General features: G+C 34.9%; 2 protein-coding genes across 2 annotated transcripts; both read left to right on the top strand.

Annotated features, from left to right (window-relative positions):
* Positions 1-1,074: 1,074 nt before the first annotated feature.
* LOC144553465 (Transmembrane amino acid transporter family protein) lies at positions 1,075-6,834 on the top strand. The gene is made up of 12 exons (XM_078301639.1): positions 1,075-1,430; positions 2,895-3,148; positions 3,260-3,474; positions 3,594-3,617; positions 3,710-3,890; positions 4,087-4,303; positions 4,442-4,577; positions 4,684-4,703; positions 5,123-5,268; positions 5,438-5,481; positions 5,697-5,759; positions 6,516-6,834. The coding sequence occupies exons 1-12, from the start codon at positions 1,135-1,137 to the stop codon at positions 6,606-6,608; spliced, it is 1,689 nt and encodes a 562-aa protein (XP_078157765.1). The 5' UTR covers positions 1,075-1,134; the 3' UTR covers positions 6,609-6,834.
* Positions 6,835-9,934: 3,100 nt separating this feature from the next.
* Positions 9,935-15,000, top strand: LOC144553464 (putative disease resistance protein RGA3). Its single transcript, XM_078301638.1, has 2 exons — positions 9,935-14,447; positions 14,548-15,000. Exon 1 carries the CDS (start codon positions 10,226-10,228, stop codon positions 14,387-14,389), a length of 4,164 nt encoding a protein of 1,387 aa, XP_078157764.1. The 5' UTR covers positions 9,935-10,225; the 3' UTR covers positions 14,390-14,447; positions 14,548-15,000.
* Positions 15,001-15,262: the final 262 nt, after the last annotated feature.

The following is a 15,262-nucleotide window of genomic DNA, read 5'->3' as shown; positions in this document are numbered from 1 at the left end:
TATATTTTGTATTTTCATCTAATAAACCTGAAATAACTTCGGGTTATATTTTCATCCAATGACGTATAATAACTTCCGGTTATTATATTGATTTTATATAAAAATTTCTAATAAAACTTCAGGTTTTTTTTAATTGAGAATAATTTCAGGTTATTATTCATCCAGTGGCTTATAATAACTGCTGGTTATTATATTAATTTTATACTAAATTTCTAATAGAACTTCAGGTTGTAAATAATTCTAATAATAACTTCAGGTTATTATTCTATTCAAGTAATACGAACTTCGGGTTCTTGATAAACTTTTAGTTTCGATAATAACTTTAGGTTATTATTTCATCATTCACTTCAAGGAATGATTCTTATAAACTAAAACAAATATAATAAAAAATTTCGGTTATGAAATTTAAATTAATGAAAGATATAATAATTAATCACACAAATTACTTACATGATTACTTTGCAACTTCTTCCGAGCAATTCGTGCTGATAACGTGTTGTAAAATTAAGATAAAGTTGCAACAAAAGTAAAGTAAATAACAAGAGAGATAGAGAGAGCAATAACAGAATTTTATTCTCCACTATTGTATATAATATGTGTCTCATTTTCTCTATTTACAAAACCTCTATTTATATGCTAGAAAGAGATGTTACAATAATAAAAGAGAAAATAAATGTCCATGGTAGTGGAGATAGTGGAGGTAGTGGAGGTAGTGGACAATGAAATGATAATTAATATTGAAAGTTATAGAATGAACATCCAAATAAATATATTTTATAACATATAGATATTTTTCCTTAATTATTTAGTGAAATAGTTGATGGAATTGGCGGTTCAAATGCTCAATTATATCGAGCTGGTTGCAAAATATTATCTGGGGTTTGTTCAAAGGGACTAGGACAATTTTTGTCCAATCCCAACATAACCGTCTGATCTGCGTCAAAAGTCGTGTACATGATTTAAACTTTAATAAATTTAAACGGTCCCTTTAATCTAAACCGTTGAAGATGATTTGGACGCTAATCTGACGGTTAGATCCGGTTTGGGATGATGATTTGTCCAAATCCCCACATTGTAAAACTATAATTCCAGAGAAGTAGGCCAATGACGCATGGCACGGGTCTTAACTGAATTATGCAGGAGCGCAGAAAAGGACAAACGCTTTACAACCTCATCCCCACGTGGCAGCGTCGTATAAATCGACACTGTGCTTGCGAGTTGCGAACGACTTATCCCCAGTCCCCACATCTCCGAACAGCAGAGGCAATGTCGGACAAGAACGAGGAGCTGTTCATGGAGGATGGCCACAGCGATCGCGATTTAGAAGATAATTCCGACAAGTACGACGATAGTAGCGATGAGGAAGAAAGAGGAGAAGAGGAAGATGCGGCTTCTACTTTCTACTCTCGCCAATGGCCCCAGAGTTATCGGTAATGTTCTATTTAATCTACTTACTATACTTTTGTCATTCTAATTTCAATCTTTTTTTCTTGCTGTTTTATTTGGGAACAATATGATATCAGCATTACGCCCTTGAACTTTATTTGAACAAAATAATTTAAAATGAACAATGGTCTTGATTGGTCATTCAAAAGGATTAAAAGATTTGTGAGAGAGATCTAGATCCTCTTGATAAATAGGAATCCGCATCGTCTGCATCAACTCAAAAGAGCATAGATATCGGCCGTCCGATTGTAAGGGGAGCCCATCCGGCCTCCCCCCTAAAAAAGGGTCTTTAATATTAGTGCGAATTTAATTCGCACGAATCTCAAAGCTGGTCGGACGGTCCAGATGTATTAACTCAAACGATTCCTTTTTTGAGTTAATGCAGAGGATACGAGTTCGATAAATAGGGCATTTATTGGATTGTCCCAAGCGATATGGTACTGGTTGAATGATTCAGATCACTCCAGTCTCCAGACAGTATAGTTGCCCAAGCTGGGTGCTACTTAAACGGATTCCAAATCAATGAATTGTGTACAATAAGAAATAGAGCTGAACCTATAACAGAGGTTTAATTGGGTACAGCCTAAGGAATAATTTTGGTCCAAATAACACAAATGCGTTTTTCTAGATAATAGCCGGGACCATTGGCTGAACCTGTCAGAACATACTAAATAATGTAGGGCTTGTTGTTATTGCACATGTTATAATACAAATTGCACTTGGATTGCTGGCACAAGAGGTTGGTACTTATTTACTGAGTAGCTAGGTTGAACTGTTCGTAGGTCGATGCTCTTTATTTTAACCTTAGCTATTAAAATTTATGGGGAACCATTGGAAAAGATCGGATTACAAATTGTTAGATAAAATCATAACAGAGTTTATAGTGTATATGTGTCTCATCATCTAAGACGTTTCTTTGATTACAAATTGAACAATAAATAAAAACTATTACATGAGTAATATAATCTTCTACATAAACATTTTTATATGATTAGATTACATAAATCATTAAGAAGATAGCACCTATTTTTTTTGTTTACCAAGCAATTGCCTTGTATGGTAAGGGTACAAAGTAACTCTTACCCACACCCGAACTTGAAAACTTAAAAAAAATGTTTTTTACTTGTACCCTTATTCCCATAAGGCTAACTACAAATATCCAAATCCATGCCTACCATAGGAATATGGTACTGGTTGGTCACACATAAACAGGTTCTATTAGAAAATATATTTTTCCCTCAAAGTACCCTATAACATGCTAAACTATCTTCTTCCCCTGACATTAACATTTTAATAATCAGATATAAATATTTTCAAAATATTTGAATAATGGCCATTTTGTCAAGTTTAAATGGAACAGTTGTAAAGAAAAAGAATTGGGATTTACTGCTGTTATAGAAACATGTACCTGATACATGATAATTTTATTCTCTTTGTATATAATTTAGGGAGGCAACTGATACTTACACAATCACCGCATCTCCAGTCTTTGGATTTCTTGGCCGTTCTTCTTTGGATATCAGCAGAAGTGGGCTGGGTTCTGATTTGAGGTTACCCTTTCTCTCTGATCATAACATAGCGTCTGGAAAGCAAGAGTCAGAAGCGACACTCTTGCCGGAGCCTTGTACTTCACAAATAGATGAATCGATTTCCTTTCATCTACAGCATGGTGGATGCAGCTTGACACAAACTGTTTTTAATGGTAAGCTTTAATATAAGCATTTCCTTGCGTACCCAAATGACCTCTCTTTGCTATTTTCTGTTATCTAGATATGTGTTTTTGTTGATAAATTTATTTGCTTCTACTGCGTAGGAGTCAATGTGTTGGCAGGGGTTGGCCTTCTTTCAACTCCCTTCACAGTTAAAGAGGCTGGGTGGGCCAGCATGGTGGTTTTGATATTTTTTGCCGCTGTTTGCTGTTATACGGGTATTCTAATGAAGCATTGTTTCGAGAGCAAAGATGGGATTTCGAGCTACCCTGATATTGGTGAAGCTGCTTTTGGAAAATTCGGTCGTCTTTTTATATCAGTATGTAAATGAAAAGACAGATACTTCAGTCCTTAATTGAAGTTTGAGTCTTACATATAGATTTAATTTTATATTAATCGTTTGTTTTGTTAATTTTTTTTTTTTTTTCAATCGTGCAGGTTGTGCTTTACACAGAATTATATGTACGTAAACCTTTGTCTTATATATAATCTCCATTTCAGAAAAAAGTTCTCTAACAATTGAAAATTGTATGTTTTCTTTTTTCCAAATGTAGTCGTACTGTGTGGAGTTCATTATTTTAGAAGGAGATAATCTTACTACTTTATTCCCTGGTGCTTCCTTTGACTGGGCTGGCATTCATATTGATAGCATCCACTTGTTTGGTTTGATCACAGCTCTTATTGTGTTGCCAACTGTGTGGCTTCGAGACCTTAGAATTATCTCTTACCTCTCTGGTATGTCCAATAATAAGTCCATTTTTTGTTTTAATTTACTGGTACCCATGTAATTAACATGTTAATCACTGTTTATTTTGTTTTACAGGTTATATAGAATTAAAACTTCTAGTTTTCTTAGCTGTGTAATTTACTTTCATTTAAAAAATGCATATGATTTGCATTTCATGTTAATTAAGTATTGTTTGTTTTACAGCTGGGGGAGTCATTGCCACTCTTCTGGTTTTCTTGTCAGTAACACTAGTTGGTACAACAGGAGTAGGGTTTCATTCGGGTGGAGAGCCGATTAAATCGAGTGGTCTTCCTTTTGCCATTGGTGTGTATGGGTTTTGCTATTCGGGTCATTCAGTTTTTCCAAACATCTACCAATCAATGTCAGATCGCACTAAATTCAGCAAAGCTTTGTTCATATGGTAAGGACAAGGGAAGTTTATTAATAATAAAAGAAAAATGGTTAGTGAATTGATTGGGTTCCAGCTTCTGCGAAGGTTTTCAAAAAAGAATTGATTGGGTTTTCTGTTGGTTAATTTGTTGGATTTTATTCTGAACAGTTTTGTTATATGTACGGCAATATATGGATCATTTGCTGCTATTGGGTACTCGATGTTTGGTGAAAGCACTCTTTCTCAAATCACACTCAATCTTCCAAAAAGTGCTTTTGCCTCCAAAATTGCACTATGGACAACGGTATGATTTATATCCATTTATGATGACTAATTCTTTAGTTAACATGAATTCGACGAGTTATATTTTCTTTCATAAGTTATAAGTTCGTTTTTTTTCTTGTTGGCAGGTTATCAACCCCTTCACAAAGTATCCTTTCTATGCAAGAAGTTTACAAACTCCATGAGTGAGGCTATGGTACTATGCATAGCGCACATTGATCCGCAATATGGATCAATATCTTTGTTTATAAAGTCCAAATAGCCGATCTGAGCCAATCAGTATGATCACCATATGAAAATGTACTTGTAGATCGAATTTTACATTTTTTTTAGAATCTTTTTACTATTTTTTTAGATAGGTAGAAAATCACTTGATCTAAAGATTCTATACCATTCAAAAGTAGTGATTTTCTACTATTTGGGCTTTGATAGTGAAAATATTGATCCGTAGTACGGACCAATATGCTCTATGCATACTTGCATAGCACCATAGCCTCACTCCTTTAATAATATGCTACATAAATATATTGAGCACGGTAAGAGATTTTTTCTTAAATCTGTGAAAAGATATGCTCTGTTGCTGAACCCTTTGGCGAGAAGTATAGAGGAGTTGGTCCCAGAGCACGTCTCAGCTCAAGCTTGGTGCTCTATTTTGATCAGAACGGCTCTTGTTGCCTCTACTGTCTGCATAGCTTTTGTTCTCCCTTTTTTTGGTATGTTTGTCAAAGCATGATATAGAATATAATAAGAAACCAATTTTATGCTTTATGCCGAATTGTTTATACTTTATGTCAGTACCATTCAGTAGTACACCAGCCCGTACTTAATTCAGGTAATATAATCCTTGTTTAACCCTCTCAATAATTGAAATTCTTGTTGCAGGTCTTATGATGGCATTGATCGGATCACTTCTTAGTATTCTTGTCGTAAGTTTTACCTGAATTATTAGTGCTTACTGCATTGGAACACTGACAATACCAGTACTGGTACAGTGTATGTCATATCATCAGTCTGTACCAGTAATATAATAAAAGAATAACTTTGATGGTATGCTTGAAACGAAAATGTTCAATATAATTTCAAATAAAGCTCTTTCAGTATATTTTTAGCACTTTTTAAGTGAAAGTTAATTTTCTCTCAGGCTGTGATAATACCAGCTCTCTGCTTTCTAAAGATTGTGAGGAACAAAGCAACACGTTTTCAGGTATGTTTCCCTTGTTTGTTTGACTTTTCAGTAAACATTTTGTAAGTATTTCCATTTGAATTTTGATTTATGATAGGAAATTGAAAATCATATTAAAAGTGACCACAACATTACTCTGGGCACTGTCAATCTCTGACTGTTATAAAATAATTGGAAAGGATTTTTATTTCCAACTTAAATATCACCAAAGGATCACCAAACTGCACCAAGTATAGATTTTCATAACACAATAGAAGATAAAACCTTGATCGAGTATGCTAAGTCGTTTTTCAATCTAATATGTCCCTTTAATTCGACAGTTTTCACCTGTTTCTAGCAATTTTTCTTTTTAGTATACTATGCAGAGTCAATATTTCTTTTTTGGTTTCTAGTGAAGTTCTGGACTTCCTACTTTTGTCTTTAAACTGTTGTATTTTGTACATTCTTTTCCCAACCTTCATTCGTGAGTTACTAACACGAAACATCTACTGTTTGAAAATATTTAAGGGTTTAGCATCAATTGGGATTTCTATCCATGTTTTGTATGTATGGACCAAAATAACACAAGTTGGAAGACTTGGTCATAATTGGAAATTCCTGATCAATGAGATCGATGGGAAATTGACAGCCTCTGTCAGCTTTCTCAAAAAAAAAAAAAAAAGAGATCGATGGGGAACATCAGTAGTACTTTTGAGAGTATTGGGTAATCTAATCTATGCGTACTAATATGTGTACTATATTATGTTTTTGTTGATTCTCCTTGGATATGTGTTTCAGGTGATATCATCCGTTGCAATTGTTGCACTGGGTATCATTGCTGCCACCCTTGGAACTTACTCGTCTGTGTCACAAATTGCAAGCAATTACTAATGCATGATTTGTTGGGGTTATTGGATACGAGTTTGTTTTGCCATTTACTCGATTCTATTATTTTGTTGCCAAATTATAGAATTGTTGTGTCTAAAAACTGGGTACTTAGTGTCTTAGACAAGCTTGATCTCCTCACCGTCCCTCATATATAGAAGGGGAATTTTTTGCACTTTCATGAATGTTAACGTGTGCTGCCTTTATTGATTTACTTTCTTTCTTTCATAAATGAATTGCTAATTGGTACTTGATGTCTTGTAAGCAGTTTGTAGATTGCAAGCTGACGTTTTTTCGGTTTAAGCTTCCAAAAGTTACGAATTGCATATTTAAAGCAATCGATCTGTAAATTCACTTCATAAACACTTGTCAATTAATTTTAAATATATTTTGAGAATGTACATTTTTTATTACCTCGATGTACATATGCCAAGTACATGTTTATGCATAATTCTTAGACAGTTGTCGTACAGTTTTAATAAAAAATATCAAAACGTATTTTGATATTGACATAAAGTCAAAATTTTTTTTTTGTATATTTAAGAGTTAAGACAAATGTAAACAGTTTTTATACAGTTTTAATCAAGTAAAAACACGGTCATTTTTTTTAATACCCAAAATAAAAAACAAATTTACCAAACTAACCAATCTTTTGATTTTTTTTTATTTCTACCCAGACCGCCTGGCACACTGGCGGTCCAGATCTGTAGTGAACTGCCAGGTGGTGGGGCGGTCCACTAGGAGACCTGACTGCCCACAGCCCGGGCGATCCACTATGCATCAATTAAATCTGAACCGCACATCTTAATGGGTAACTTAATCTGGGCCGTCGGTTAAAGGATTTTCATTCAATTGACTTCTCTGAAAATCCTTTAACCGACGGCCCAGATTAAGTTAATATATTTACCCCATGCAAATTATAATTGAAATTAATAGTAGATGAAAAGGGTTACTCTAATAATAATATCAGGGGACTACATCAATCCAATCCAATTCAATAAAGACATATCACCAAACAATTAATGCCCTTCAAGGGTGCTGTTGGATGCTGGCACGGTGTTCCTTGAAGGCAAGGGACACCACATATGTTTTCTTAACGTTCTTATCAAATTTAGCAAATCAACAAAGACATCTCACCCATAAATATGCCCCTTCAATATGCTTTGCTTTAATTTTCAAATTTAAATTGATGCTAATTATGTACTCCAAATTGAAATAAGGAAGTATAATAAAATTATATGATCAGAACTAGGATGTTCTTTTGAGCTCATCCAAACAAATCGGATTGAAACGGCGAATCATAAACCGTTGATACTGATCTACTATACGAGTGATCCATGCATTTACATTTAAAAACGTTGCAATGGAATTGTGGCATTATCATACTTGTTCATTCCGTTCTTCTCACAAATAAATACAGATAAGCACAGATGGTGATATAATTAATTAGAGGTTTACATCGGTGGCTTTCAAGGATGAGTCATGTACTCTGGAATTATTTATCTTGAAAATTGTATCGCAAAAATCCAAATCTTTTTTAAGTAATAGAAATTTGAAAGGGAAAAACTCATTACATTATATTGTTCAAGAAATAATTTCGATAATTTCTTTAATGAGGCTTATAGTTAATACAAATATATATATATATATACAAATATATATATATATATATATATATATATACAAATATATATATATATATATATATATATACAAATATATATATATATATATATATACAAATATATATATATATATATATATATATATAACTCATATATATATATATATATATAGATAGATAGGCTAATGTGCTTCCATAAGCACTTGGCCCGAAGTGCTGCCACCCCATTTTCGATTTTTCAAAATCCAAACAGTCGATCCGAACTGTTCATCTTGTTCTCCATATTAATATCTGCTTGGAGACCAAATTTTACATTTTTTGGAATTTTTTTGCTATTTATTAAGCCACTTTGAAAATCGCTGATCCAACGGGGGCTTGCCAAACAGTAAAATCAGGGGTTCACCGTTGGATCAGCGATTTTCAAAGTGGCTTAATAAATAGCAAAAAAATTCCAAAAAATGTAAAATTTGGTCTCCAAGCAGATATTAATATGGAGAACAAGATGAACGGTTAGGATCGACTGTTTGGATTTTGAAAAATCGAAAATGGGGTGGCAGCACTTCGGGCCAAGTGCTTATGGAAGCACATTAGCCTATCTCTATATATATATATATATATATATTAGATGAATTGAAAAATAAATATACGCATTTAAAATATTCTTCATTATTGGTGGGTTAGAAAAGTATCAATAATTTTTACATAGTCTAATATTGGGGTCTGTCTAAATTGCTGCTGGCAGCATTTCAGCAGAGGTGCTGCCGGGGCTATATTTAGCCGTGTGATGTCCAAACAACAAATCCAAACCATTAGATGTTTAATCTATATTATAATCTACTTGGAGAACAAATTTTACATTTTTTGGAATTTTTTTACTATATATTAAGCTGGTTTGAAAACTGCTGATTTCAGTAAATTTCTGCAGCATTGAAATCAGCGGTTTTCAAACCAGCTTAATATATAGTAAAAAAATTCCAAAAAATGTAAAATTTGGTCTCCAAGTAGATTATAATATAGATTAAACATCTAACAGTTTGGATTTGTTCTTTGGACATCACAAAATAAAAAAATAGGCGGCAGCACCGCCGGCAGCAAATTAGCCACAGCCCTAATATTGATAATTTTTATTGCTAAAAAAACTAGGATTATTTTCAAACAAAATTTTTTCAAATAATTTTGACTGAGTCTTAGATTTGTTTGACCTTATCAAAATGATTTTTTGATCAAAACACTAATTAACCATGTAACGGGTTTTGGTCGAGGTCTAAGCGTTCAGCTATATATGGCAGCTGGAATTCAAAATGAAAGAGGTTAGACTGTATGGTTTAGCATAACCATGTAGTTTGTGTGGAAGCAAAGAAATGAGAAGGTCTTTAAGAGAAGGTGTTGTCTTTAATGAATTTAGTTGATTGAATTCATGAGGAGGGAATTTTGTGGATGAAATTTTGCAGGGACAAATTGAGATAGATATAAAAGGCTGTAAGGAGAGGTAATGAATGTAATTTTTATTATTTTTTGTTTCATTTTTTGGTTTGGTAGCTTCTACCGACATTGTCCAAAAAAAAAAAAAGAGAACCTATGTAACGGGTCAGTGACGCTGTAGTTATATTTTTTTTCTCTCTAGGTGGGGATAGGCTTATTAATTATTTGCTACCAACAATGTTTACTCTTTGCATGCCACAGAGATTATGACCGTCCATAATTTTGTTTGAACTCAACTTTTGCATCTTTGGGGAAGCTATTTTTGTCTCTTTAGCTGTGTCTTTCACTCTGTTTCTCAGATCTCAATCTCTCGCTCATACCATCTCTCTTTTGATAATTCACTTCCTTTGATTTCGGAACTTCTTTTCTCTTGGAATCTCAATTCATCTTTCATCCATCAGTCCACTACAAACTTTTAGTATTTTGTAGTTCTGTACACAACACCCCCTTGTTAGTTAAACAAAAAAATAAAGGAGAAAAAGAAAGAAAGAGAGTAAGTTAGAAGAAGAAAATCTCCATGGAGATAGCTCTTACCGTTGCTAAATGGACGGGATCTGCAATCATTAGGAAACTAGTCGACACAGCCTATTCGTACTTGGGCAAGCATATGCTGCCAGCTGGTACTGAATCCCAGCTAAGTAGACTGAATGCAGCTCTTCCCAAGATCACAACTGTCATGAGTGTTGCCGAGGAGCTGAAATTCAAGCATCCAAATTCAGGGGTGAATTCTTGGCTGGAGCAATTCAAACAAGCTTTCTTAGCAGCAGAAGATGTGCTTGATGAACTGAAGTACCGGGAGTTAGAAGATCTGGTGAAAAATAAAGATCAGGTGAGTGGATTTTTCTATTCAATAGTTAACTGGCTGAAGAGAAAAATTGAGATCAACTGTCATGTGTGTTTCCGAGGTTCTACCATTAGTAGAGATACATTGAAGAGGTTGAGGGGGGCTGTGGAAGCATTAGATCTTGTTGCCGCAGATGTTGGCCATTTCTTCGAATTTGCTACGGCACTAGATGTTCAGCCTGTTTTCACTTCTAATCGAGAAACAACTTCCATTTTAACTGAAAACAAAGTGTTTGGCCGTGAGACTGAGAAGGCCATCATAATAGACTGGTTAAAAAAACCAGCATCGCACGATCATTTATCTACTTTTTGTATTGTGGGGGCAGGTGGATTAGGGAAAACCACTCTTGCACAGTTAATATTTCAGGAGATTAGCATAGAGAACCATTTTGACAAATTAATTTGGGTTTGTGTTTCAACAAGCTTTAGCGTTCAAGATATAACAAGAAAAATTCTCCAAGAACTAGGGGTAATAGGCCATGATAATGAATCACTAAATCGCCTTCAGATAAAATTGAAGGAAGCGATAATTTCAAAGAAAATTCTTTTTATTCTAGATGATGTGTGGAATGACGACAAAATGTGTGATTGGGAGAAATTGATTGCATCCTTGAAATTTGTACAACAAGGAAGCAAAATTTTACTCACCACTAGAATGAAATCAGTTTCTGACATGCTTGCTCGTGTGCTAAACATGGAAGGAGAAAATCTAATGTTCGAAGGCTTGGAAGAGCCAAAGTTGCTAGAGTTGTTAAATAAGTATGCATTTTACGGTTTTAACCATGATAATCATAAATATTTGCAAAACATTGGAAATAATATAGTAAAGAAACTCCGAGGTAGCCCCCTAGCAGCAAAGGTGATTGGAAGCTTGTTGAATTCATGCATAGATATCCATTACTGGAAAAGAATTTTGAACCATGATTCACTGATCAACTTAGAGCAAGCTACGGATATTGCAGAAGTTCTAAAATTGAGCTATTACCATCTACCAGCAGATTTACAAGAATGCTTTCGATTTTGTTGCATATTTCCTCGAGATTATTGTTTCAAGAAAGATGAGTTGATCAAAATGTGGATGGCCTCTGGATTCATACGACAAGAGTTAAATGGAGAAGAAAGACCAGAAGATATCGGAGAAGAGTACTTCAATCACCTTTTTAGGAAATCTTTCTTTGAACGACGATCTATGTATGGAAGCTACTACTATGTTATGCATGATTTAATGCATGATCTGGCACAGAATGTATCAAAAGGAGAATGTTGTAGAGTAGAATTTAATGGCAAATTTGATGTTATACCTAGCACCACACGACATGTCTCTATTCATGAAAGTAAAATCAAAATGATGTTCAATCTTAGGAATTTGCGCACCTTGGTAATAACCTTCTCTGTAGATCATAATAGTCGAGATCCATTTGTTCTTCCAAATGGATCCCTTAAGGAAACTTTACGTGTATTGGTTATAAATGGAGCTAGATGTGAATTGCCGGAGGAGATTGGTCGTTTGATGCACCTTCGCTTTATAAAGGTCAATGAATGTATTGTTGGGCAATTATTTAGATATTTGCTTCCGAATTCAATTTATAATCTTTACCATTTGCAAGTGCTACAAATGTCTGATGGGTATTTGAATTCAGATTATGAGGGTGTTGAAACAACTGGAATGACCAATCTTGTTAGCTTACGCTATATGGACCTTCCCTACCGAGTGTTGCAAACTATTCACGGAGTACACAAGCTGACCTCTCTTCAAGAGTTAACATTTTGGGTTGGGCGGGGCAGTGGTAGCCATATAGATGAACTAGAGATGCTAAACAATCTTCGAAAGCTTTCTATTCAAAAAATTGAGAATGTAGGGAATCCTGTTGAAGCTATGAATGCAAACCTATCCAAAAAGGAAAGTCTTATTTCACTTTCCCTATTTTGGACATACTATGGAAGAAATCCTAACAAACCTGAGCAAGTCATTGATAACCTCCAACCCCATCCAAATCTCAAGGAATTGACAATCGACGGTTATGGAGGCCACAAATCTCCAATTTGGATGAGGAATTTACATCATATGGACCTATCATTCCTAAAACTTTGTAGTTGTCTTCGTTGGGAAGCACTACCGTTCCTTTGGAAAATACCACATCTGAAAACTCTTTATCTTGACAAAATGGAAGGAGTGAAAGAAGTGCACTATTCAGATGATAGCACAAATAATTGTGTTTTTCCATCTTTAGAAAGGCTATATTGCCGGAATATGCCAAACTGGAAATCCTGGGCAGGACCACACAATTGTTATGGCTTTCCATATCTGAAAGAACTTAAAATCGAAGATTGCCCAATCCTGGAAAAATTACCTATTATTCCTGTTTCTCTTGTAAAATTTGAAGTCAATCATGTGGGACTTAATTCTCTTCCAGATATGCACTATGGTTCCAGAATTACAGCTCCAATACTAACACGTGTGAAATCATCACTTAAAGTAGTAAAAATTATCGGCTGTGCCAAATTAATATCATTGAATGGATTTTTGCAGCAACAAAACTTAGATTTACAAGCAATTGAGGAACTAACAATCCAAAATTGTAGGAATCTGTTACAATTGCCAACAGAAGGATTTGGAAGCCTAAGTTCCTTGAAATACTTAACCATTAGAAATAGCCCACAGCTGGCCCTGGTGGATTTTCAGAGCAACCTTGTACCTGTCAAGCTTCAGAAACTTACCATAGATAAATGTGGTGAACTTGAAGTACCACTACTTGAGGCATCATATGGTCTCACTAATCTCACTGAGTTGATATTAGGAAGTGCAAATATTACATCCATTACCCCACCGGCATATGCATTTCCATCTCTCAAATACTTGAACATTAAATATTGCCCGAACCTGACCAAATTTCCTAATCTGCCACTTTCTCTAAATAAGCTTACCATAAGTCGTGTGGCAGTGAGTGATCTTCCAGAATATTTTCAAAGTTCTCACTCGAGTGGCCCAACATCATCAGCACTAACAACATCACTCAGGGATGTGAAGATGTACAGATGCTCAAACTTAACATCCTTAAATGGATTTATGCAACAGGAAAACATAGATTTACGTTGTCTTGAGAATTTAAGCATACAAGACTGTGAGAATCTGGTTCAGCTACCAACCGGTGCATTTGGGAAATTTGTGTCACTAAAACACCTAGCTATAAAGGGAAGCCCAAAGCTGGTAACAATTGAACACGAAAACATCCTCCTGCCTTTGAAACTAAAATTTCTTGAAATGGGAAAATGTGGTGAACTTGATGTGCCATTGCTAGGGTCAGCATCACGGCTCTCCAAACTTGATAGGCTTTATATTAGAAACAGTGTAAATATTACTTTTATCCCTTCCTCTGAAAATACATTTACTTCTCTCCGTCACATGCAAATCTATGGATGCGACAAGCTCATTGAACTTTCATCTATGAAACAAGCACATACTGTCAACGCAGGAAATAACTTGGTCTCTTTAAAGATCAATTCTCTGTACATTGATCACCTCTGTCTCCTTCTTATTGAACCATTTAGAAGCCTAAGATTTGTTAGTAATCTGAGAGTTGACAAGTCTTCAGGGATGGAGAACCTGCCTGAGCAATGGTTGTTACAAAACAGTAGTACCCTCAAGGAGTTTGTCATCCGTGATGCAAGCTCGCTGCGGTCATTGCCTGGTACAATGGTGATGCTCACTGCCCTTGAGAAACTCCACTTTTACGAGGCCACTTTACTGGAAGAAATCCCCGAATTGCCTTCTTCTCTGATTTTTAAGAACATTAATTGTAGGTCTGGAGTGACTTGGAGTTACGGGGATGATGAGTAGTAAAGATATATTACTCCTCTGTCCTATGCCTTCCGCTGACTCTATTTTGGCCTTCTTTGTAAGCATCATTATAAAAAAATTTCTACCTATTTTTTCTCGTTTTGTGCTCTATGTTTTTCCAAATTCTGAATTCTCCCATGGCTCATGCAATTGATTAGGTTTTCATTTGCAACCGTCAGTCTTCGTAATTTGTATAACTTCTTACTGATGATTCATGCTTACACAAACATTGACCCCACCGAAAAGTGCCACATTGTTGTTGCATAGGTGTGAAGGTTCAGAGGAGTAGAGGATGGAATTATGCAAGCTTTACTACATTAAGCACAAGGCAAAAATGAATACCATGTACAAGCTACAAATAACTGCCAGTGTGGTTTTTTCATGTAGGTATATTGTTATATTGTGAAGCCTAATAAATGGGCCCGGCCCATGTCACTATTTTCACGAAAATTATTTCAGATTGAAAAAGGGAAAAATGGGACGGAAATTGTAAGAAATTAGTGTATGAAATTGTAAGAGTATGAGAGAGAGTGTTATTGGCTTGATTATATTTTTGTATTGTAAAACTCTTTGATATAGTGATTTTGTGCCGTGCTTCCGTGGTTTTCTCCCGCAAGGGTTTCCACGTAAAATCTTGTGTCTCTCTTTTATTTTCTATGCTTTATTCCTTGTTGTGGTTGAATTTTTGTGTGCATTTCATTTGTCTCCATTTGGTCAGGTATTGGTATATGTCCGCAAGGTGTTCAACGAAATTACTCTTTGACTGTCCCCAACATCCAGACCTATCATTTTTTAGTCATTTTGATGTTGTACCAGTCATTGCATTTTGAAGTTTGTTTCATCTCTAATGACATCTTCAGTGATTCTTAATTA

The sequence above is a fragment of the Carex rostrata genome, chromosome 4, assembly GCF_964058835.1.
Source record: "Carex rostrata chromosome 4, lpCarRost1.2, whole genome shotgun sequence".
NCBI lineage: Eukaryota > Viridiplantae > Streptophyta > Magnoliopsida > Poales > Cyperaceae > Carex > Carex rostrata.
This window is presented reverse-complemented; position numbering and strand designations above follow the sequence as displayed.

Bases quoted from the DNA above. Each gene is read 5' to 3' on its own strand.
- LOC144553465 (XM_078301639.1), top strand. From the start codon at position 1,135: ATGCAGGAGCGCAGAAAAGGACAAACGCTTTACAACCTCATCCCCACG. The intron at 3,891-4,086 runs GTATGTCCAATA...TTTGTTTTACAG, and splicing joins AATTATCTCTTACCTCTCTG to CTGGGGGAGTCATTGCCACT. The intron at 4,304-4,441 runs GTAAGGACAAGG...TATTCTGAACAG, and splicing joins AGCAAAGCTTTGTTCATATG to TTTTGTTATATGTACGGCAA.
- LOC144553464 (XM_078301638.1), top strand. From the start codon at position 10,226: ATGGAGATAGCTCTTACCGTTGCTAAATGGACGGGATCTGCAATCATT.